A 25,693-nucleotide genomic window follows, 5' to 3' on the forward strand; every position below is an offset into this window, starting at 1 on the left:
CCCTCTGATTAGGGTACAAATTTCATTACAGCCCTCTACCTTCCATCACCATCAAAAATAGAGACTTACTTTCAATTTTCTTCCAAAACTAAGACCACGATGCAGCAAACAGACTCCTTTTATTTGGCTGTAGCAAGCCTAGCACAAGAGCAGCAGAGGTGCTTATCTTGATACCAATCTTAACTACTATTCTAGCTAGCATATAACAATGTTATTTGTTTTTGCATTCAATCTCAACTTTTAACTTTTTAAGAATTATAGACAGACTTAGGGTTTTCTGTTTGTTTTAATTTAAAAAAAAAAAGCAACTGGAGATTTCTTCCCAAAGAATAAATAGAACACTAGGTCAAGCAACAGTCATTCATTTATTGACTTAAACAAGCAAGAAGTATCCTCAGACATAATGGCCACCACTTGAGCAATACAAATCAATACTACTGAAGAACAGGGAACATCTTTTTCTCTCACCCCTCCCATCCCAGAAGTAACAATAGAAATACCAGGGCCCCTAGAGAAAAGAGAAGGAGAAAAATTATAAAAGGCGCTTATAATGAGCTGCAGAGTTGAAACATGGATACTAAAAAATCATTAGCTACTCCACCATATCACCACAATCACCTCAAAAATAACTTTCATTGTTCCATTTCTACCAGGTAACAAATATATAGCGCTGTTTAACAGCGATTTCAATGTATTAACAACTGTCCTCAGCTGAAGCAGAACAGCAATTACTTGTTTATATTAAATTTGAGACTACAGGTAGAAAGAAGTGTTTCCAGAGAATATGATGCAAGTCTTCTCTAGTTAATGAAAAGGGAGCGGGAGGAGAAACAAAGCTGTTTTTAACAGTTACTGTATGTCTGTAGCAATCAAGCAATTCATTCTCTGTTGATATTTCATTACAGACACAATATCCTGATAGAGTATGTCAGCTCTACTCACCCTACGACAGAGTATCTGAAGAATGTATCTATAAAGTCGCTTAGGTTGTGGGCCACTGAAAATCCCAACCTGCTACTCCTGTGCGGGTATTAGTCTTCCTTGTAACAGCTGAAAATATGAGTAAGGCATTCCTCAGATTTAGAGAAAACATTAGGAGGCTGTAGTTTTGCAGGCAAGGAGACCTTTTATTTTAATCCATTAAAAGAACCCAAAATAGTCAGCAGGTGGCCACATCTATCCATGTTTCATTAAAATCACATAAACCCTAAGTACAAAAGCACCACTGATTATTGCTCTAGAAAAACTGCATGAAAAATTCAAATACGCACAGTAAAAACATCACCATATGCACAAGACTTAATTTCTTAAAGCAAGTGTATGGAATGCTGATCCAATTTTACACATACCTTGCAATATTAAGTTGATATTTATATTACTTGGCAACAATGGGAATTTCTAAAAGCACTGTTATGAGAAGGGAAATGTTCATATACAGTTTAATATGTCAACTATCATAGTCCTAAAAAAATTAGCATTTACAAAATACTTGATAAAAATATCTTTTAAAAGTTGTCCAAGAGGTACATAAAATCAACCCAAAATTTTCATGATATTTCATTCCTTCTTGTCACCTACAGATTCAGTTTTCTGAGCCTGTGGAGAAGAAAGAAAAATTAATTACTATAGTAAATTGCTGTTATATATGTATAAATACCCAAACTACTCTTACTCCTTCAATTTCTTACTTTTAAACAACTCAATTTCAAACCTATGTCGATATTACATTTACACAAACAAAACAGGTACACTCACACACTTCTCTTAATTTATTCGTCCCAGCTTTTCACAAGCAATACAAGCCTTACCTGTCAGCTTCCATTGTTCATACTGAAAAGCACCACACTACTACCTGTTTCTATTCACTGCACACATGCAGAATGCTCTACCGTACCCTTAACTTTCACTGTTTCAATCTGCCCTTTTACTGACAGTGTGCTGGGTGGGGCACCTCTGGATGTTGAAACACTAACAGTTGAGCGAGAGATGCGAATCTGCAATAACATTATGGGCAATAAAAAGAAACATTATGAACATGCTATCAATGTCTGAAAGGCTGAATAATTAAAAAAGCACTGATTCAATCAGCAGGAGGTATGTGTGGAAAGTACCTCTTCAGCTTTATTTTCACCATTTTCAGATGGTGTAGTACCTTCCTTTGCAGCTTCTTGCTTTTCATCCTTCTTCCCTTTAGCACCTTTGTTGGCCTTTGTTCCAGGTTCCTTCTGACAGAAGATTAAAAACATGGGCACAGATGTTGCATGAATAGCCACAACTCTACATCTTTAACAAAAAACCTTCATATGAAGTATGAAGCAAATTCTAGCAAGCTGCACGTGCTGGACTGAAACAGAAAACCAGCTAAATACCACCTGAAAAATTTATATCCGAAGTTATCCAGACTCCCTAAATTTCTAGAAAATTTGCTTCTTTGTTTTTTCTCTTAATTCACAGGGATACAAAAAAAAAAAACTCGAACTATTTTGGCTGCACTGATTAAAAATCAGAGGTATCTAAAATATCTGTATGAACAAATCCAATTACAGTATATGGAAAGCTTATTTAGCCAAGCACAAACACCACACTGCTTGTGCAGCAGCAATACAGTTTTGATTAACATGAAATAATAAATTAGATTAACAAAATTAAGCACTTTTGTTGGCTGTCCTTTTGTTAGTTTGGTAACATCTGTGATGTTCATTTCATGTCAATGAAGAACCAACCAACACATTAGAAAGGCAAACTGATAAAATTCCATCTGCAGCAGCACAAAGCAGAGAATTTATCAAAAGGAACTATCCTAACATCTACAGTTTCATTTGGAGATAAGCTCTTGAACAATTCCTATGTTGAACCTACTTTTTTTTATTCCTTGCTTTCTGTATGTATTTATATTTGTGATCTAAGAGCCATAGAAACATAGGATAAGGACAACAACATAAGTAATGAGATAAAAATATAAATCATGTTTGGAAGAGTTTTTTTTTTTTTACATTGGTAGCTAAAATAGTTCTGATAAACCCTGTGAATATCTTCCATGGGATTATTCGCTCCAAATTCTCCATGCAGAATGGCAACAGTAGCTGGGAGCAGGGATATGAAGGTCAGTCTCCCTTTGCATTGGAACATTAGCAACCTTTCCGGAGGGGTCCCCACAGAGCAGTGGGGCAAGGAGGAAGGGATGTCATTAATCCCAGTTACAGGGCAGCCTGAATTACTCCTTTCACTCTTGAGCTTCGATGTTACACAGCAGCTGCCATGCCTGACTGAGACGCTTACTGGTGGTGTATATCATCTTAACTCTTCAGCTACAAATGAACGAACTGAGACTTAGTAAATCCGTAATTTGCAAGCTTTGAACAATAAAAGGGATCCTGAAGCTGTATTATCTTCAGTTGTTTATTAGCGGGGTCAGAGTACACACTTGCTGCTTTTTGTTTAGGAGACCAAGATTAATATACTCCTTAAAACATGATCCGGTTAGAACTCAGAAAAAGAAAAAAAAGCAGATTACTGTATTAAAAAAATATTTAGAGTTACATTGAAAAGGGCTCCAGTTGCCTTGGAAGTCAATGCAGCTTCATCTGACTCATAACACCACGTTCATTTTGTAACACGTGCTGGAAGATACAGAACCTACCACATTCCCTTCCTTTACTAGTGCTCTTTTTAAGAGAGAAGCAGGACAGACTCAGCAAGACATTGTTAGTATTTTAAGTTAGTAAGTTATAATGTGTTCAAAGTCATAGCTTTACTTTCACACATGGACTTCATATTCTGATACTTGCACAGCTGAGATACCAATACAAGGACTTGAAAAATGTAAGCATGAAGAGTGCTAGACAGGAGTTTCCAGCAGTACGTTTTTTTTCTGATAAAGCAATTGTTCTTATTTAGCATTCCCCTTGGGCGCAAATAGATCTACAGTTTCTGAAGTACATGATTCACATGCTGAAATCCTGGAAAGGTATTTCAGACTCTAATAAGATTTTAATTTGACTGTAACTGACCTAGAAAACCCAAACCATTCAATTTAAATATATTTAATTTCACCTTTAATTATAATTGTGCATTCTCAGCAATTGCCAGGCTTCAAGAAGAGATAAGAGTATCTCACTATGAAATGAAGTACTGCCCCTCTAGACAACGGAACAGGATGGCATGGAGTAATCTCAAATCCTATTGTAGAAACCAAACCTGTAAATTTCAGGAAAGGTGTAGGAAAGGTGAAGATTGTTTTTGAAGTAGAAATTAACTACAAACTAACATAGTCTGCATATCAAACAGGCAAGACGTTTTGTTTGGGCCAGTAATGAGGCCAGGAAGGGGTGGAACAGAAAGAAAAGAATGATCTAATTTGTTTTTTCTTTGAGGGGAGAACTGGGAGGAGGGCAGAGGAGCTGATGCCTCTCACAAATACTCTGCGAATTCAACTGTTTGCAGTGCAAAAAGGGAGTGTACTTGCTTATTATTGGCTACAAGGATGGCAGCTGAAGTATATTTACCTTAGTGGTTTTCCTTGGCTTGGGTTCAGGTTTTGGTGGAGCAGGTTTCTAAAAAGACATTTTTAGTTGCATGCTGTATGAAACACATTACCAGAAGCCAGCAACCCAAGCTCCACGCAGCTTCCCCCCACCCACCCCTTCCCTTACTTCCCATTCATTACTGTGCACCTCGAAAAAGACTGAAAAACCTTAATGCACCTCCTCACCGTACACACACCTATTTTCATTAGCTCTATGGAGTTACACTTCAGGAGTCAAAAGCAGTTCGAGGGTCATTCGAAGAGACAAACACGGAGATTAGAAGTAACTACTAAAAAAGCCCTATCAGATGTGTTCTAACAGAGAAGAGGAACTAAACCCAAGTACTAGTAGTGGCAGAGAATGAAACCCTCAAAGGACAGCCTTTTCTCTTTCACAGACAAGTTGCACTTCCACAACTAACAGCCTGCAAAAGGATACTGAGTCAATGCTGAATGTAGCAGACAGCATTGCACTGAGGTGAGGAAATGCATCTTCTGTCAGAGTAACTTCCCAAAAATCAAGAAAATGCAATTATCTTTAGCTCTAGAGTTCTTAAATACCCCTCAGCAAAAATTAAAATTCAATCAAGCAAAATGTAACAAACCTGCTTGGTCTGAGAAAGCACTAAAAAAGTATACACTAAGAGCTGTCACATATACTTACAGCTGACAATCTTGCTGATCGTCTCGTGGGCTACAGAAAAGGAAGAAAGGAGAAGACATTTTTATAGGCATACAGCAAATAGTATTCAAAGCAACACAGTATCAGTCATGATGACAGCATAAAACATGCCCCTTCCAAAATACCTATCTATTGCCAAACACAATTCAGGGCTTCCTCATCTTGGAGGACCAAAAATTTAAAAGGACAAAGTAATGTGTAATTCCTGATAAATTCTCCTCTAAATCTACTCTCAATATGGTGAAATACTATTTTCCCCCTATTTTACAAGTATTTCTGAGTCTGTTGCTGCACTATGAAAGGTTCACAAATACATTAAGTGTGACTACCTGTGCAGAGGACACTGAATCTTTCTCAAAAATACTTAAATTTCATAAATACTTAGAATGATGTTTCTGTAATCTATTAGATGTTATTTGTAATAGCTGGTAAGAAATACTATCTGATAAACAGCAGAATAAAGATAACACCCTTCCCTAGAGGATATCAGACCCCTAAAATTTCAAAAATGAAACTGAAGGGCCCCCTCACTTCCACATTCCCCCCCCACACTCAGTCCAGGAGTGCATATAAAGAAGCATACAAAGGCAGCTGCAGAATCACAGGGGAAAAGGATTTCTTCTACTTAAACAATTCTAAAAAGGAAAGAAGAACGTCAAATATTCTGCTTTTCTTCCTTTTTCCTTCATCACCGTCCTTATTAAGCTTTATTTCATTCTGTTCTTTCTCATAAATTTACCACTGAAGATGAGTTAAGTTTTCAAAGCATTTGTAAGCTTATTGGTTTGCTAACAATATTTTTTGCATTCATTAAAATAGATGAACCCATGATCCAGTTACACAGCATGGTTAACAAACACGATTGAAGTTTCGCCTGTATCATAAAACTGGAATCACACTTGTAATCAAAATAAAGAGACAACTCAACTGCAACAAATATCCCATACAACGCAGCTGAAACAGTGAATCAAAAATACCTTTTTAATTATGCATTAAGCATTTAAGTTGAGATGAAAAACCACGGCTCCACATATCTCTTGCAACAGAAAAAAAGCTGTTGTTTATGTCTGAAGAACGCAGGAGTTTCTATTCATTGGAGCCATTTAAGTATCCTTTGTGGAAAGCAGTAGTGAAAAGTTCAGATCTGGGTTCAGCAAAATAGAAGTCTTATCAAAAAACACCTAACGATATTCTTAGCTATCAAATACTTATGCATCTTTAACAAAAAACAAGCCTCTCTTTTCTTACAAAGAAGTTTATTTTCACAACTGATGATTTCTGTCCCTCAATGTCTGGGCATCAAAATGTCGTGTTAGCATTTACTTTTCAAAAGATACTGTGGTTTTCTACACAAATTAAAATCTCTCCCATATCCCCCAACTGTTCCAGTTCCATGATTGGTTTCATATATGTTTTGCATTGCTATGAGGAACTCGGCATAAGCCCTCCAGCTCCTTTAAAAATGCCCGAATGCCTGACTGGTGTGTCATTTTAATTCTCATTCACAGCTTGTACGTATGTTGTGTTATCTGCTTATACGGAGATAATCAGAGTCAAGTCAAAGACCACATTTTAATATGATTTTGGAACTTTTTTCCCCATTCAAACAGTTGTACTAAGACAGGAACAATCAGCTTGCCCAACTGTCTGTTTGACACTGGTCCACTAGCAAACACCCATGGAAAGAGTCCATGAAAAGGAGCAGACAGAACAACACTTTGCACTTTCCAACTCCTCCAGCTTCTGGCAATCTACATTTGCAAACTTTCCAACCTGGATACTACATATACATCACATGTTTAATAGCCCCCAAGGGACACTTTTTCCATAAACCTGTCTAAGAAGCTACTGAACTCCCTGGTACTTTCGGTTTCGATAACATCCTGTAGCAAGGAGTTCCATAATGGGATTACGTGCTGTGTGGAAAAGAAAAAGTAAAATCTCCACTGTTTGTTGTCTTTCCTCTAAACTTATTGACTCTTACTTTCACTATATCCCTCTTGTTCTCAGGTTACTAACTGCCTTTCTCTGTGTAACTGACGACTTTATCCCCTCTTATATGAAAAGTCCAGAACCCTACACCATCTGCTGGAACCCACTGAAAAGCTGCTCCACACCCTCTGTATGTGCCACTGTACTTCGTATGCTTTTCATTCTATCCTTCTTAAGGAAGAGCCAGGAGAATTTCATTTTGTAGTTCACATCTGAGTGCCCAACAAAGTAATCTTGTGATACACTGATATTTCCCACTCTGTCCTCCAGTATTTTTCCCACATTCGATTTACTTTGTGATTAGAAGAACCACTGTTGTCTAAGAACTACTCACAGTGATTCCATAATCTGATTAACAGCTGATTTGGTGACAATCACTGCCATCTTCCCCTTGCCACGTGAATTAATTCACATTTCTCCATACTGAGTTAGCACCACTTACGTTTTATCACCTAGTTATCAGTGACATTACATCCTTCTAGGTCCCACTTCTAAATTTTTTCTGATAATGTTTTGCAAAGTTTGTCACTTCTCCACTACCTCCTCTCTTAGATTATTTAATGAATATATTCAGCAATACAAGCTTAAGCACAAATCTTAATACTCCACTGATAATTCTCCAATATGAAAATGAACTATTGCTTTCCTACTTTCTTCTCATACCTTTATTTGTTATCAGTTGTTAGGAATATCTTCCTTTTAATCCAGGCAAGCTTAGTTTCTTGAAGAACCAGGTTGGGGAGCCTTATCCAAAGTGTTCTTTACACGTAAGCAGGCTGTACCAATTGGTATGTCAGCATTTATACACCTGTTGTCTTTTACAAACAACTCAGCCATGTGAAGTATAACCTCTTTGCAAAACTGGTGTTGACTCCCTCATTATACTACATAAATTATTATATATTTGTCCATATGTATGCATTCTAGTGTTAATTTTTCCTTATATTATTTTACTAGTTTTCCAAGTCAGATTTACAGCCTTCATTTTCCAGAATCCTTTATCTGAAGTCTTGGGAGCATTTCATTACCTTCAGTTAATCTGGTACTGGGGCCAATGCAAGCAGTAAAAGTTACATCCTGCATGTAAAAGTTTGGCTATTTCACATTTGCGCTGCTGGTGAATACAGCCAGGCTGTCTAGATCTCACTCTGACTCAATTCAAGAACGTCCTCCAGATACTGCACCCATGGGAAATGGTTCCACTGTGAGAACCTCTGTAAGAATTACCCACAGCGGGAGTTTCATTACTGTACTTCAGCTTCACATTTTGCTTGCTGGAGGGTTTGCTCCTTCCCTCATTATTTTCCATCTTTATAAAAACACCTTTAAAAATGATAAATTTCCTTTAATTTGCTGTTAAGCCATTCTGATTGGGAGGGCTTTTGAAAAATAGCATGCTTTTCTGCAAGCCTCTAGCATGGTGTATCACATAGCCTCTCTGCCACCTGCAACCATTAAACCTTCTGGCTGCTGCTTTTAATAGGCTATCATTTTTAATAAAATTCCCTTTCTTGGTATCAAAACTTACCATTGTGGAGTTTATTTGGACTTACATTCCTGCAAGGATGATGAACCTGAATATATTATAGCCACAATTACAGATTAGTTCTCTGCTAACTGTCTTTTTAACTAACTCTTACAATACTACTGAAGAACATTGAGGACTTATTATCCTTTTATTGGCCCTTTGATTTGTTCCTCCAGGAAGCAAGCACTTACAGTTTTAACTTTTTTTTTTGCCTTTGTAATGCCATCCTGTGCCTCTTACCAAATCTCTGAAGGGTAAGTGAAATCTCCATTAACACTATGGCTGTCCTCAGAACCTCTCTGATCTCCCTTAACATCCCATTGACACTTTTATTATTGTGGTCAAATGATACCAGGCCCAATTTCTACACTATATACATCCCATTAATGCACGGCTTGGCAACCCACAAAGGACTTAGCTGTAGTTATTGATACTATTAATCTAGAGAAATATTAATCACAAGTAAGGCACGTAACAATTCCATCCCATCTCTAATGCAATGTAGTTCTCCAAACTGGATAATTTGTGCCCCAGCATCACAGTGCCCCAACAAGTTTCCATTACCTACTGATGTCCTCATTTAAAACGAGCAGGTCCAAGTTGCCCAAATTTCGATTTGCTGTTCTTACAATGCAAGTTTGTTGCCTGTTCTCACAGGGGTGACTTAAGCAGAGCTTTACTTCTCAATACTGCTCTTTGACTTTTCAGATGTCAACTTCTACGGTTTCTGTGCCATCTCCCTCCCCATCCCGCTACCCAGGAGCACTGACTTCATCCCATATACTCTTTCAAACTATTTTAAATAACAAATCTGAGGGAGACTGACAAGTTCTTCAGATCTCCTCAATGCCATCCATATGGGTCTGTTTTGGTTCAGACTGAAGCCACCCTTTCTGCACAAATGCCACCTATTCCAAGAGCTCCCACAGTTTCTAATCTAATCCCTTCAACTATGTTCCTCACTCACCCACTGAGAGCTACAGGTACGTCTGTTGAGACTGTATTCTTTTTTTTTTTCTCCCCTCCTGTAGCATCATCAGCCACTATTATCTTGACTGAAGACTACTCTAAGAGCTCTCACATTTCAGAGTAAGCAGCCTCTCTCTAGAGAACCTGTGTATTTCTGTAAGTTTCTTGGTCCTTCTTTATACAAGCAATCAGCTCTCAAACTTTTAAGGCAAGGAACTTTACTATTCTGTCCCTTGAAGAAATAATATTTAAACTGGGACAGAGAAAACCATTAATTCAGAGCAAAAAAGATTATATTTTTACGATGATTTAGTCAGCCTTTTCATACTTTGTGAAAGAGAAACTAATTGGTCTTAGAGAAAATTTCATAGGAAGATACTGAGATACCAAAACCCATTCTTCTCAGACTTCCTTTCCAGTTATTTTTTTTTTTTTAGGAGCTCATTATAATCGCTCCTATTGTTTGAATATTTTGACATTTTCTTTGCATCTTTTTTCTGCTGGATTGACCAGCAACCAACTTCTCAAGTCAGAAAATGTAAAACTTCATTTGACTTTTTCCCAAGGGTTTACAAGAAGAGCACTTAAGCACTTATTCATTTGAATATTCACCCGTCAGGTCCTGATTTAACTTTGTTTGCTACAAAAGATGACAATCTAAGAAAACAAATCCCCATACTCCCTTAGCCCCTCTTTTTTTTTTTTTTTTTTTTAAATTCACGTTAAGGCCTGTGACAGACAAACTCCAGCAAACCTTACTGTAGTGGTCAAGACACCACCTGCTGCTTCCTTGCCTTTTCTGACAGAAGTTACTGTGCCCTTAAAACGAATTCAGACAAAGAAAACACACTAATGTGTCAGCTGCTCCAGTTCAGAGCCTGGTATCTGAATTCAAGACACCCTTCCATCAGTCACTTAAGCTAAGAATAGCTTTGATGGAGAGTGGCTGAGGTGCATGTATTAACCCTCTTCTGCCAACTCACTAGAGACGCAGCAACACGGTTCCAGGCAGTGACACCTCACGCTGCTGCATTACCAGAGTTTATCTATAAAAGTCCTAAATGGTTCTGAAATTTATTTTGTGTATCGGTTAAGTCCTATGAAACCTTAGCGCACCAAAACCAAACTATGCCAAAAAAAAGCTACAAACGTGGTTTGCTGCTGGTTTTAAGCAAACTGTCTTTATTCCCACTGAAAACACCTCACCAGAAGTGGCAGATCAACGCGTAGTCTTCTGATATGCAAGACCACAGATCTCCAGTTAAATAAATACATGCCAAAATGAATTAAAAGAAAAAAAAATAAAAAGGAAATATACTTGCCTCTTGTTTAGTTACTTTTGCTGCATCCTTGCCTTCAGCACCCTCTGGAGACTAAAAGAAAATATTAAGTCAGTGCTTTTATTACAGACTTAAAAGCATCTAAGCAACAGCAAACAAAATTGTGGTGAAGACTCTTCTTTCTATACATTGCAGCAACTTAAGGAAGCCTGGTGCAGGCACCATTGTACCAAAGTCATTCTAGATTTTCCAGGCAGGAACACCAGGACTGATCATCACCAGGTACACATGTATCATACCACACAGCGTCCCCCAGTGATCCCTGCAGCCAATTAACCAAAGCATCTGCAGGCTCCACTGGGAGTTTCACCTAATCAACAGTTGGCAGCACAACAGTATGAACTGGAAACCTGAGGTTTGCTCTTCTAGGGCTTCTGAAATCCCCAAGAAACTTCACATGTTTCTTCCCAAACATGAACTTCACTGGTAATGAGATGAGGTGAACCAAAAAAGCCCAGCATTACTGAAATGAGTGATTTCTTTATCTTATTTACTCCTTTTGTGCCTCAGGCTCACTCAGCTGGAAGCTTTAACAGTATCTTCCCCTCATCTCATCTCCACCATCAAAACAGCAAAAATCAGTAAAACACTAAGACTTCTTCAGGAATGCTAGGGACAAACATCTTTCTTCATAAGAACAAAGCCTCAGCTGGCTGTTGTTGTCTGCCAGAGGTACCAAGGAAACTTTAGTTGAACCACTGCTAGAAATACAGCTTCTGTTCTTTCATTTACAACCCAAGATGCATTACTTTACATTTTGCAAACGACACGGTTTCCACCTAGATGCAAGAAATTAATGGAAAAACAGCACACAGTAGCAGTTGGAGGAGAACTACGAGAAACGCATGTTTTTAAAAAAGGCGTTAAAACAGGCAGCAGAGAAGGCAATTTGGTAGCCCTTCTGTTTTTCAATCAGTAAAGGAGCAGGCTAGTTATCTTTTCCTTTCTCCTTCCAATTCACCCTTAACACACAGGTTTTGACACGGAATTCCTTGGAGTTACGCAGGTGGGGGTTGGAGCAGAGAAAAGGACCGGCGGGTTCGCAGCAGCTGCCCACTGCCTTCTCCTGTCATTGGGCACTAACGTACTTACAGAAAGACACTTTGCAACTCCCCGCTCGAAAATAAAATGTGGCTTTGTTACTCGGTGCTCTCCAGCCAGAAGCGAGGCATGCCACAAGAGCAGCTGGTTTAAAAAAAGCCGAGGAGCGATCGTCTAAGCAGCTAGCAAACAGCAGGAAGTTAAGCAGCACCAAGCAGGGTAGAGCAACTCAGAATAGCAACAGTCAGGCATCCAAAATGGAGCCTGGCTGCTCCCCCAGCTACTGCAGCCCCAGCGGCCTCCCGCAGGACTGCTTCAGGTTTGCATTCCTAAAAGCCTCTCGGTTTGGTTACGAAAGAGCTGCTATAGCTCGATGGTGTGATGCTGGGAGCACAAAGAGCCGTAAGCAAAACAAAAACAAGCAGCTCCACGATCAGTCACTACCAGCCTTGTTCCTACAACTTCCCTCTTCAGCGCACAATATGGTGCGAGCTTCGAGCACAGCCTTCCCATAGTTCATGAATTCGTAACATCTGTTTCTCCTGTATGAATTTTCTCAAGTCTTAACAAACTTGTGCTGCACCCTTTCTGTTACAGGGAACTCAAATAGCATCCTTCCTGCATGGGGCACCTATTCATATACGAAACCTGTGAGAGAATGTCTCATCTTGGCCCCCGTGAGGAGAAGAGGCTCGAGATTTATAGAGGCAGGGACAGAAAGACGGCATGATTCATTTCCTTTGGAAGCCAGGCTGAAAAACTCCCCATAAACTAAATGAAACTGATTCACACTCCACAAGCGGGCTGTTTTACACCGTTTCACTTTTAGGAGCCACAGAGCTTTGAAACAGGGCTAAATCTTCACCAGACGGCACTGTCACATGCCAGCAGTCTTGCAGTAATCGCCCGGGAGCAAACTCTCATCCTGCAACACCATATAGTTAACACACAGTAATTTACCCCATTACCTCCAGCACTAACGAAAGACACGTCCGTGTTTCTGACAGACAGGGCAGTCTGTTTTTAGATGTCAGTATTGACGACTGATTTAAAAACTGAAAACGACTGATTTAAAAACAGCTTGACGACAGATTTAAAAACTGCTCACAAGGCTAACCACATGAAAAAAAAAGTGAAGTTATATTAAAATATCCTTAACGCAGCCACAACCGCTGTACAGCACGACGATACGTTACATAACAGCCCGATTAAGTTAGCTAATTATCCCAGAATTCCTTCTCAGGAAAATCCAACAGTGATTCTGAAGGCCAAGTGCTTTCCTCCATGGAGGGAGGTCCACAGGAACCATCCAGAGGTGCGAGCAAGCAGCATGGGGTTGCACCACGCTCCCATTTCCACGCCGGCGCCGATCCCTCCCCTCTGCGCTTGCCCTCCCAGGGCCTTGCCTCCCCAGGAGGCTGACAGAGCCGCGGGGGAGGCCGTGTCGCCGATGAGGTAATCGATCCAGCTGAAAAATAGCCTGCTGCTTAAACAAGTGCATAAATATTATAAATACAGATACAGATTATAAGTATGAAGCCCCCCCGGCCCGCTCCAGCGGACTCCTTTGGCTGCGCAGCTGCACAAACAATTGAGGCAGCGCCACGGACAAGGGCGAAGTGGCACGGGCAGTCGCAAGCAGCCCGGGACTCTTTAGGCTGACAGACACCAAAAAACTTGTCAGATAGGGCTACAACAGATTTGCTAACAGAGGAACAGAAGCTTGTTTTCCCCTCTGTGAGCCCTGCTTGGGCATTCCAGTCTGACGTGGATCTTCATGCTAGTTTCCACTGTGCTTTCTCCTCTCCCTTGGGATCAGAGATTCGTATGTGAACGGATTTGAGCCAAGCACAGCTCCCAAAGAACTTGGCATGCCACACGCAGTGGCAGCCTGCACCCGTATCTGGGAGTCACCAGGCTTTTACGCAGAAACCACCAAAACCTTCAGGTCCATGTCCCAGCTCTTGCCCTTTCTGCTGCTGCCAAACCACCAAAGGAACCCTGGTTTCAAGGCCACCAAGCGTACCGAGTCACCCATCCTCTTGGCATGTGGCTCACCATGTTTCACATGACACCCTGAGCACATTAAAACGTGCCCTGGTTACTGTGCCTTGCTCTGCAAACTGCCCAGGGGTGGGACCATCCACACGGTGTATTTGGTGAAGCAAAATCAAGATCAGTGCTGGCTCCGAACCACAGAGATGGGCACAGCACAGCCTTGGTGATTCCCCAGCTGCAGCCCCTCGCACACCCACATTGCGCTCATAAAGCGGCCTCTGTAGGCCTGCTGCATCTGACTCTGCGTGGATGCCTACGAGAGACAAGGCAGATAATAAAAGAAACAACAGATAAGGCCCAGATAATGGTGAATTTTTTTTTCCAGTCGCAGAGGTACACAGAAGGCACAGCAAAGGAGCTGACTGGCTAACTATAAATATGCTTTTGACATTTAATCTAACGGCAAGTTTTAGGTTCAGATGACCACACATTGTGTCATACCTCCATTTGCACTACGTACTGACAATACAATTGGAAATGAAGCTGCATCTAAGCTTTGCAAGGTCTGTCAGATCTGCATAACTTTTATGCCACAAGATTAACCTGAAAGGCTGCTTGCAAAATTCCCCGTGCCTATCAGCAATCAGTTGGATTTTGTGGTGGGTTGGGTTTGTTGTTTTTTTTTGGCCTTCTCCTCTTTACGGTATAACCTAGAAAATGGTTTTGAGAAGATTGGAAAAAAAATATTAAATTATTGAGAGCACTCAGAACAAAAGAAAAAAGGTAAAGGAATATTAAAATTGAGCTTGTTTACATAGACAATTCTTGCATTTCCCCAGCTGTGAAGTATGCACAAGAACTGGTGTTTCTACACACCACAACAATACGGTGGTACCTGCAATGCCAACACCATTACAGAACTGTTGAGTTGAAAAGAGAAAACTAGATAATTGTTTTAAGAAAACATGTAAAAGAACAAACTGGCAAATTTCCATTGTTGTTGTTCTGAAGGCTAGATTACCTGGTGGAGATGCACCACAAAAGAAAAGGAAAAAAGCTTCAATTGTCTAATTGAAATCCTGCAACATAAGCAGGATTTAATGGGGACACAGTAACCCACAGTAGTGAAGTTATTGATGTTTGTTCGAGAGATCCAAAGGCGCATGTTTGAACCTGCAGTGACCAGCTACAGGATAAACACTTCATACATAAATGAGTGGGTTGCACTATCGTAAAGGAGAGTACATTAAAGACACGAAAAGTGAGAATACAAGAATGTGAGAAGTAACAGTTGGCATAGGAGGTGGCTTATAAAATGAAACAGATCATTCATTCTGGGAAGGATCCTATTACTAGCTGACACTCAATATCTCAGCTCTGATGGGACAGAAATTAGTCCTTTCATACCCTTGGAAAAAGCAGATACCAATTTCATAGTAACTACCAGGTTAAGGAGTTACAAAGGCAGAAGGCCTTCACTGTCCTACCACATGAGCACTCTCTGTAGTGTTTCCTCCCTTCTTTGCAAGCTGTTTTGCTCAGCCACACCTCAATACGCTGCCTGCGATGGGATTTGCCTGTGGATACTTTCCTGGCTCACTGTTCTAGCTGTGATTTCCATGACGTAATGCTTTGGTCATTCCTCCAACAACTTTTTTCACCAACCAAAATATGATAAAAGCTTGCAACAAAACCACTGTAGGAAAAAAAAACACAAAACATCATATTAAGCCCTAAGCCTTTTTTTTTTTTTTTTGAGGGGTGGGTACTGCAATGTTTTCCTAAAATTTCCACTCCACTCACTTCCCTGTGAATAGAGTTCTGCTTTAGCCTAAATTTAATTCAATGAATTGTTTCCCCATACGTGCAAGATCTTCTAATTACTTCTGTTTTGTGCCATTTCATAAATGTAATTAAAATGCCGTTTGTTTCTTGTTTTAGATTAACAGAGACTCTGCGTGTTGACTAATTTAACACCAACCAACTCCTGCACCATCCTTCTAACCACTGTTTCCTCCTTCAGCTCCTCCAGGATCTTATCATTAACCTTTGTTTATAGCTGGTTCTTCGATCTGCTTTCAGCTGATACAACTATACTCACTGCCAAGGAAATCCGAATGAACTCTGCAAGTGGAATTAAATCACCCTATTAAATGCTTTAAGAAATCAGGTATTCTTCCTACTGCACTCCTTCGTTTCTTTTTTTTCCTACAAGCCTGACCCTGGTTTAAAAAAAAAAAAAGCCATTAATGTCAAAAACATGTAATTCTGCCAGAACCATGAAGTACAGAATAAATCTGTTTAGTGGCTGCATTTTTTAAATACTTATCCAAACTGACGTCTTGTACTCTTCCAAAAATCTGTGGGTTTTGTTTTATATATATATATATATATATATATATATATAAAATATTTTATATATATTTAAAAAAAAAAAGAGTTCCACTATGCAGATTCAACTTCGGAGGTGGGGGTACATTTATACATTATTTATATAATATATATCTGCACACACATATATATGTGCACACAAACATATGTAGATATAAGTTATACATATGTATAATCTGTGCAAATTTTGTATGTGTATATATACTCACATATATAAATAAAATCTTGATTCTGTACAGGGGAAGGCTGGGAGCTGCATGTTCCTAAAGCTTGTCAAGAAATATTTATAAAGCTCTAAAACATGCGTGACATAGTAACTCCCTCCTGCTCCAGACACCAAATTGCCAAATTACGTTTTGCTACTTGTAATAAATCAAAGACATACCTCCTTACTTTACAAAAAAAAAATAACTGTTTAAATACTTATTCTTTAAATCTATATAATATTTAATCTTTTCTGTTAAGAAGCATTACAACATTACAATGAAATATTACACAGGACGTCATTTTTAGAATATTAATCCCTTTACTTGTGTCTACTAAGAGCAGAATATTTAATTTCCTAATCCTTCAGGGAAAATGTTGTTGAATCATGAAGTTCTGAAAACACAAACAATACTTAAAAGTTTAAATATAAAGAAGGCCATTAATATCCCCTGGTATTAATGTGCAAGTAGGAAAAAAAAAAAACAAAAAAAACAGTGAGAAAACAGTTCCTGATCAAAATCTCTGTTCTTCATTAGAAATTGAAGCCAAACAGAATAAAGATGCATTACATTTTCAAAGAATATGTGAGAAAATAAGAATACAAACAGCCTGGATATAATCAAAATCACTAGGCTCAGAAAACAAAACAAGCACATTTTATTAAATTCCTTAACTTCCAAACAGTTAAATTCTGTGAGCTTTATGCTTTTCCAGAGCAGACAGACGAGACAGAAAACAATTTAGGCCTGGGGTATTTCTAGATATCCAAAACCTGCCAGAATAAGTACTTTTCCTTCATTGTAGATAGAGGCTTTGCTATTCCAACTGAATGGGAATGGCAATGATTGACCAATATAATTTAAACCACACTGAAATTTGATGGCACACTTTGAAAGTCTCAAAACTGGCTTGGCTTTTAGTTTTTATACCCTTTACGTGAAGGGTTATATGATTCGGACTGGGACAACAGAAAAAAAAAAAAAGAGACAAGACCTTCCAAATTTGTCTTCCCTCAAGTCAGGTTTCGGAATGGGCCATTTTCTACCTGTAACAGTGAAGGAGTAACAGCAGTTTTCAGAGGTTGCAGCTCAGATCTTAAAAACAGCCATGTAACTTAAGACAGTTCCTTATTCAGACACTGAAATAATTAACTGTGTTTTAAAAAATGCCCATCAGCCACGGGAGCAGTGAGCAGAGCTCGTCTATCTGAAGTCATCCAGTTTCCCCTGAACTCCAGACCTGAGAATTCAGCTAGGTAGTGAGTAAATTCCTGTCTCAATATTTGCTTAGCAACTTTACTGCCACCATAAAATAAAAAGGCAGATTCAAAGAATATGATGGATGACATTCAACCACTAATAATAATATTTCTCTGGCCTTTCAAAGCTGGTGCTAGTTCTGCAAGTGAGATGGAGCTGATTGACTCACGCAAGTCTACATGCACAGCTGGAGCTTTTAAAACTTTAAAGGCCAGGTTTTGAAATCACCCCTGTCTGAACGGAACTGATCAGGCCTACAAAGCAAAACAGCAACAAATACTTCTGAAAAAATATGGAAAAAAAATCATCTCCTTAAAGACAGAGATTAATTTATGCAACTATTTTCAATAGCATAATTGATTCCCAAAACTAGCCACCTCTGACAAAGATGTACCACGAATGACACAAAAAAGGTGTGCAATTCCTCCCCTCCCAGAGGACGTAACTGTGATAAAAACACAGAAATCTAGACAAGAGCCTTTGTTGTTTTTATTGCAACTGAGAGGTGCCACAGAACATCAGGCACCTCGGAGCTGACAGCAGCAGGGCCCCAAGTAAGAGGGGCACACGGTGCCATGCCCTAGACCCACCAATCTCTTTTGTCCCAGTAATGCTTCCAGCTGGGGTTGACAAGAGTATCGCCCTACTACAGCAGGCAGAACGGAGAGCTCCACAGACAACCTAAATATGTTTCAAAAGAAGATAAACCAAGGGGCTAAGTCTGAGAGGAGGACGCGGGTGGGATAGGAAAGGATGCGGGGCAGTGACAAAGGATGCTCCTACTACGAACAGCACCAACACCTCTCTTCAACTCTGCTTGAGTGGAACAGAAGAATGCAGAAGTAAATGTCATCAGACACTCGACTTCCAGCCATGGAAGCACCCTCTGCTGCTACTAACTCAGCATTAGGACAACAGAGAAATCTAGGTGGGAAGAGCTGACATACCTACACAGTCCCAGTGAAGCTGGTGTTGATGGGAACGCACATGATCTTCCTGTGCAGACAGATCCTAACACTCTTGGGGAATTGCCTTCTATATTTGCAGCTTTCACTGTTACCAAGCACACCCACTCTTTACTACAGGAAGACAGGAGCGGTATCTCCAAGCTACAGGAGTAATTAATTGAAAATTGGTCACCAAGGGACACCGAGGGAAGAAAATAACCAAACAAGCCCAGCGCATCTTTTTCCATGACAGTGGCAGGATACGATCTGACCGCTGAGTTGTTCTGAGGAGCAGTGCCTAATAAAATAGGGAGCACCCCTCTATATACCCTAACTTAGGGGCTTGGGGACAGCCAGAGGAAGGCTGGCTATGGCTGCGCTCTGGTGAGCGCCTGGCTGGCAGCAGCAGCCATGGTGCTAGGGAGAGTTCTGCATGTCCCCACCAGACAGCCAGCTTCTTCTTCGTGCCAGCCTGTGGGAAGCTACAGCAGCAGAACGGCCTGCACCAAAACTACCTCAAACGCGTATGACGGCCCACAGGTTAAATCTGGGTAAGGAGAGGAATGGGTGTCTGGAACTGCTTCTTTTGGTCTGGATACGGCCACCCGAAGTATCTGTCAAACTGCAGTCTGACCTGTGAAGTCCCACAGCACCAGTTTTGCTGACAGTAAAACTGAAATAAGACGATCTTACTTCTGAATGCAGCCAGTTGCTCATTCCCAGCCCAAATCCCTCCTAACGGGTTATCGCACATTCGTTGCACCATCGTGTAGCAGCATCTCAAAACTGGAGCAATAAAATGATCCAAGGGAAAAAAAATTCAAGGGCACGTTCACGTCTGTTGAGTAAGCACGCTTTAAGAGGATCACGGCCTGCAACCTTAAGTCCAGTGCCTGAAAATGCCTTTTTGGCTAATGGACCATGGCAGAAATCACCGTTCTACCCGAGCTTGGTTAACAAAGAGAAAGTGCGAACTTCTGACAAAAGCTGTAATCTGGTCTACTTACACGCTGCACTAAAGGCACACTTACATCAAGCAAAAGTCAACTTCATATAACTTCTCTGAAACAAGGATACCTTTTGGTACATAGCAGTTCTGTGTACTGCTTGGGTACAAAATAGCAGAGAAAGTAACACTTTTTCTAGTAAGATAGAGAGAAAAACAGCACTAAACTGCATGGCATATACCAGCTACATCCAGTTACATAAACAGGACTTCTTTATGTTTTATTAAAAAAAAAAAAAAAAAAAAACAATGCTGATAATTCTAGAATGAAAAATAATAACACCACCACTGGCTGGAACACAAAATAACAACAACCCCACTGGCTTGTTGAACTACTATCAAGCTTATTTTTGATTTTCCTTACAAGCATCACTAGGTACTTCCCTAAAATCCATGTACACAACAAGATGGCTTGCATCTGGTTAGTTTTGATCTAGAAGGTGATGACTTATAAAGCAGACTGTGTTACTGGCTGCACCTCATCAGACAGCATGCTTCAACACATGGAGAAGTATTACGAATGACTTTTAATTCAGTGAAAAACCAAAAATGTTGAGGGTGCCCATTCCAGTTGCACTTCAGTGTGGTCTAAGAAGAAAATTTTTATACGTTGTAATCAATTGTTATTAGATGGGTCAGATTTTTACAGAATTGTATAAAGCAATCAGAAGCATTTTGGATCTATAAAACCTCGGTGGATGAGTTTATAATCACCGTAATTCTAAAAATCAGTCATAGCTAAAATTACATTAATAGCTCTTTTAAGCTTTTTAATATAAACCACGGACAAATATATGTTGCATGTATTTAACAGCCCTGTAATATTATTTATTGCAATGTGGCATAGCAGCTTTATTCAAGAATGGCTTTTTTTTTCAGTGCCACTCAACGCTGCTACACTGCATTACATCTAAATGTACCATACGCAGATAAAAACATGATCCCTTCTGCCTGATTTTTATATGAAAAATGCAGGTTCTTCGAGTCGGTCAGGGCCAATCAGCAATTTTGTTTTGCTTTAAATACATCGGGGTTTAAAATTCTCCGTGGTTACAAATTTATTACTAGCGCTGCAATTTCTAAAATTTAAAAGCCATAATAAAACATCCTTTTCTCCTGTATTAGAAGAGTCCTGCAGTCTTAACATGCTCTGGCACCTCTGTTCTGTTTGCATTGGTCGAATGTAAGTTCATCCCTGACTGCACAGCAAACATTGTGCCTGTGCCTACAAAGGATGCCCAAGGCAGAAGCCCACCCAAGGACTCTGCTAGCACGTTAGGCAGGAGTTTTTTGTTTTGTTTTGTTTTTTGTAATCAGGGGTACCTCAGTGACACGGATCCAAAGACGGGCTTTTTCTGCTGTTGTCTAGCCTGATTTCCAACAGTTACTGAATGACCTAGGATTGATCCATCCAACACAAAAAATGGAGCAGAAACTACCCTTACAGAGCTCTGCCTTCTTAGTCCCCATGTAGCAGAGGGAGAAAGGAGGAAGTGGTCAACACGAAACACAGGGGGGAAATTTGGAGAGAGAATGGGAGGGGGTAGCAGACAAGACATTAAAGATCTGCTGCTGACTCCCTTTGCCCTTGTAATGTGTAGCCACCTCCCGATCATGAAACAGACCACAGAATTCCCCCATCCCATGCCCTGCTGTGTTTGAGGATGAACCAAAAAGTGCCTCTGCTACAGACCAGCAGCTTCTGAGCCCAGCACAGGGCACTTAGACCAGCAAGGTGTGAGTCCCCGCAGCATCGCTGGAGCTTCTGCCCTGCCAAGGAACTTTGAAAGCTGACGCAGTCTGACGCATGCCTGGAGTATTAATACCTGGAAAGGGATAGGAATTAAGAGCCCTACAGCCCTTGAGTGTACTTCACGCTGCTGCACTACAAACACAAACTTGCTTACTGCTTTTGCCACAAGATCTACACCTCACCCTGCAGACTGAATAGCGACAGCAGGATCAGAGCCACAGCAAATGAAGCTGTCATCTGCAGGACCTTTGGCTTCATTAGCTAATTGGCGTTAATCACAAGTTGCTCCAACATTTCAGAGAACCGGTTACTATTTGAAAGTTCCTCAGTTTCCGTGTACTTACCGTAAGGCAGGACAAGAAATTTGGAGAAGTAACAACTGCACCACTCAGAGCACAGGCAGTGCTCATTAAGAAACCATCATTTCAGACATCTTAAACTGAGAATCCAAGATGAGGGGACCATTCCAACACCTTGTCCATTTATTTCCATGCCCCATTTCCCTTCCAGCAGGGCAGGAACACATGCCTCTTTGGATATCCACAACATTGCAGAAACAGAAATTCAAACATGAAGAAGTATTTCACAAAGAGCACAGAGTTTAGGTCCAGAGGAAAGAAAAGACACTGGTGAAATCTAACAGCTCTAGGCCAGTACATGTGAGAACCTGCATTTAAACCCAAGGATTAGAAGATATATTGAGTAGACACCTGGTTGGCAAAAGAACTAGGAAAGAGAGTCCTGCAGAAAAAATGATCACTGGATCACATAACTAAAAGCACTACAGTAGGACAAGCCCAAAGTACAGCACCTTCTCGCTTCAACTGAAGGAGCAGCAATCCAAACCAAATATTCAGAAGTTTCGTTTTTCTACTGACTAGCTGGGTGTATTTACTGACTTTAGAGAAAAGGAGTTTGCATAACGGAACAGGAACCTGCCCCAGATGTTCTCCATTACATTTTCACAGCTTCTGCAGTACAGTCGATGCTAACATCCTTGGCTACAAGGGAGCAAATAGTTTACAGAAGCGGCTAATTAGATCACAGTGTTTTTATTTGCTCTGAAGCCACAGCAATATTCAAAGATGTTATTAAAAACAAGGCATCAGAAGAAAAAGTTGTAACTAGTCCCCCTACCTGATCCAGCTTCAAGTGTTTTCAAAACAACATGTGAAGCGCAGGTCATGTTGCTTAGAGCCGGATTAAAGAACAAGTATCATCCCGGAGCATAGCCCCAGCTGTGTACGGGATGGGTCACGCCTGTCCTGTTCACACCCCCCAGAGGTGGTGCACGCACTGCTCAGAGGTGCAATGCCGTTCACCTCCATGACGACGACGCCAAAGCTTACGTACGCACACCTGCGCGCATGGGTGGGTATATGTGACCACACCGTGGCTCTCCCCATCAGCAGGCACAGGACGGCTCCTCATTCTTCCATGGCTAACGCAGAGATGTTTTTACTGGGGCGGTTTCAAGGTCAAGGAGTTTTCCAATATGACCCAAGAGCTAATTCCAGTTAGACAGGCAACAAAACAAGGGGAAACACCCCCGTCCATGCCAAGGCGTTCGCTGCTATCGATACCACAACAAGCCTTCTAGTTTACCCCACACTAGCACGCTGCTCTTCTTGTGAAAGGCCATGTTCACACCACAACATGTTATTACAACAGACGAAGCACGCAGAAATCTGACAGGAAGAGTCCAGAGTTCAACCTCTTTTTGTTTTAGTGCAGTATTTAACACCATTTGAAAACAGGGTAAGTTCTCCCTTTTCCCCACGAACCTCAACCAGCTAATGATATACCAAGACTTTATGCCACGGCCCTGCAGAGGACAGACAGCCTGATGCCGTCATTCGCCATATTCACCAACAGCATTGCACCAGAGACTCAGCTACTCGCTGAAGTTTGCACAGAGATGCAAACTTTGTTCAGAGACGGACAGAAGAGCAGAATAAAAAAAGACCAGCCAGTTGAGGTAACCAAGGCATACGCAAAAGCAGGTGCGAGCAGTAGCAAGCCCTTTCTGCGATATTATTTATTTACTTATCCACAAAACTATGAAATTTTCTCATTTTGATTTTTAGGGTTTATTACCCGACAAACGTTCTGGTATTGGCAGTCTTTTCCTAAGCTAAAAATTTTGTTTTGAGAGCAGAATTCATGATTAGCTGCATGCGATGGCTCTCTGTCCAGGTGGGAGCTGACTGATGTAACTGTTCAGCTACAGCTGTACCACTGACTTCTGGCTCTGTGGATGTCACTGTGGAAGAAAACCGACCGTTGTGGAACACTTCAGCAATTCCACTTTTCTCAAAAAGTGTTGTTCAAATGCTTCCTGGACCCAGAGCTTCCCAAAACCTGTATTATATGAATAATCTTAAAATGCAAGTGCTTGCCTGTACAGTACAAAGCAAATCAAAATTTACCAAGTGAGCTTTGTCTCCATTGCTTTGGCAACACACGTAAATTTTTTTACTAGTCTTCTAAAAGCAAGCCATGTTCTCATGGACCTACTATCCAAAGATAAAGTTTCTCTTGACAAACACTTCGCCACGGGCAGCAAAAACCTCCACGGGCAACTTTAACCCTCCTCCCAGTTCGGAAGGGCAGCCTGACACTTTACCACTGACCTAATGCGGAAGGGCAAAGGAAACGGGGCGGGAGGTCTGTGAGATCCCCAAAGTTGCCCCGAGACCTCTAATTGTCAGCTTCTCCCCCGTGGCAGGCGCTGGGGGAGAAGAAGGCCGTGGGGAAGGAACAGAGGGAGGAAAAACGCTTGGGGCTGGCTGCCTTCAAGGCGAGGCATGCCAATGGAGGCCACCAGCCCCACATGGCTGGCTGTCTCCCCATGGGGAGCAAGGTTTGTCTGCTTGTTTTCAGCTTGGGGTGAGCAGATCCAGCAGCACGCTCTACGTCTCGACAGTGGCAATGAGCAGGGCTGGGGGCACCCGGCAGCCGCCCCTCCATCCACCTGTGGCTGCACACCACGGGAGGCCGCAGGTCACCTTTTGTCGGGGCCGGCTCCCCAAACCCCAAAACCACCACCCACAGCCCCCAGGGGGGGCCCAAACCCCGCAGCACCACGGCGCCGGGAGCCCCCCGGCCGCGGCCCCTTGGCTCGGGAGGCCGGGGGGGGGGGGGGGGGGCCGCAGCGGGTACATACGGGTCTGCAGGTCGCTTCTAACATGGCTCGCCTCTTCCTCCTCCTCCTCCTCCTCCTCTTCCTCCTCCGGGCCAAGCGGGACGAGCCGCACCGCGGGGCCGGGGCCGGGCCCCTTCCCCCCAGACCCACCCGCTGCCGGACTTCGCGACTGGGCCCCCCCTCCGCGGGGCTCAGCCGCAGCACGGCGCCCCCCGCCCGGGGCCGGGGCCGGGGCCGGGGCCGGGGCCGGGGCCGGGGCCGGGGCCGCCCCCGCCGCTCCCCGCTGTCCCCTTTCCCCCCCTTCCCAGCCCCCTGCTGTCACCGGGAGCGCGGAGGGCAGGGCGGCGGGGCGGCTACCGGCCGGCCGTTACCTTTCTCTTCGGCATAATGCCCGCCGGCAGCGAGGCGACCAAGCGGCGAGCGCGGATCCGCCCGGCGCTGGCGGCTCTGCCCGCGGCTCTGCCCGCTGCCCGCCGCCCCCGGCGGACCCCCCTCCCCCCGCCCCCGCCGGCGGGGGGCGGGCGGAACGGGGCAGCCCCGGCCGCTGATTGGCTGCTCGGCTCCCGCCCCGGCGGGAGCGGGCTAATCAGGGGCGGCCCGCGCGGGTCAGAGGGCGGTGGCGCGCGCGCGCGGGGCGGGGCAGGGCGGGAGCGCGCGCGCGCGCGGGGACCGTTGGGGACGCGGCCCTGAGAGGAGCTCCCCCGGGTTGCGGAGGAGGGGCTCCCGAGCGTGATCCCGCGCGCCGCGCTGGGCAGCGCTTGGTGGGTGGCTTCGTCCTGTTTAAACTGGCCTTCGCTTTCTCCTTCCCCTATTTGTGGTTTCTCCTCCTCGGTTGAAACCCGCTGCAGCCTGTTCTTCTCGTAACCGGTCTCCCTTTTCAGCCCCTGCGCTGTTTTCCAGTGTGAATCCC

General features: G+C 42.3%; 1 protein-coding gene across 4 annotated transcripts; it reads right to left on the bottom strand.

The window, feature by feature from the left end:
* Positions 1-346: 346 nt before the first annotated feature.
* Positions 347-25,308, bottom strand: HMGN3 (high mobility group nucleosomal binding domain 3). 4 transcript variants are annotated; one of them, XM_040554002.1, is made up of 7 exons: positions 25,155-25,308; positions 11,019-11,069; positions 5,190-5,219; positions 4,506-4,553; positions 2,112-2,225; positions 1,895-1,994; positions 347-1,596 (listed from the first exon to the last, which is right to left on the bottom strand). In XM_040554002.1, exons 1-7 carry the CDS (start codon positions 25,167-25,169, stop codon positions 1,583-1,585), a joined length of 372 nt encoding a protein of 123 aa, XP_040409936.1. In that variant the 5' UTR covers positions 25,170-25,308; the 3' UTR covers positions 347-1,582. The 4 variants fall into 4 exon arrangements, with proteins under 4 accessions (XP_040409936.1, XP_040409935.1, XP_040409934.1 ...); XM_040554001.1 differs by lacking the exon at positions 25,155-25,308 and adding an exon at positions 24,805-24,936; XM_040554000.1 differs by having other exon boundaries at positions 1,568-1,994.
* Positions 25,309-25,693: the final 385 nt, after the last annotated feature.

Source organism: Cygnus olor, chromosome 3, assembly GCF_009769625.2.
Source record: "Cygnus olor isolate bCygOlo1 chromosome 3, bCygOlo1.pri.v2, whole genome shotgun sequence".
Lineage (NCBI taxonomy): Eukaryota > Metazoa > Chordata > Aves > Anseriformes > Anatidae > Cygnus > Cygnus olor.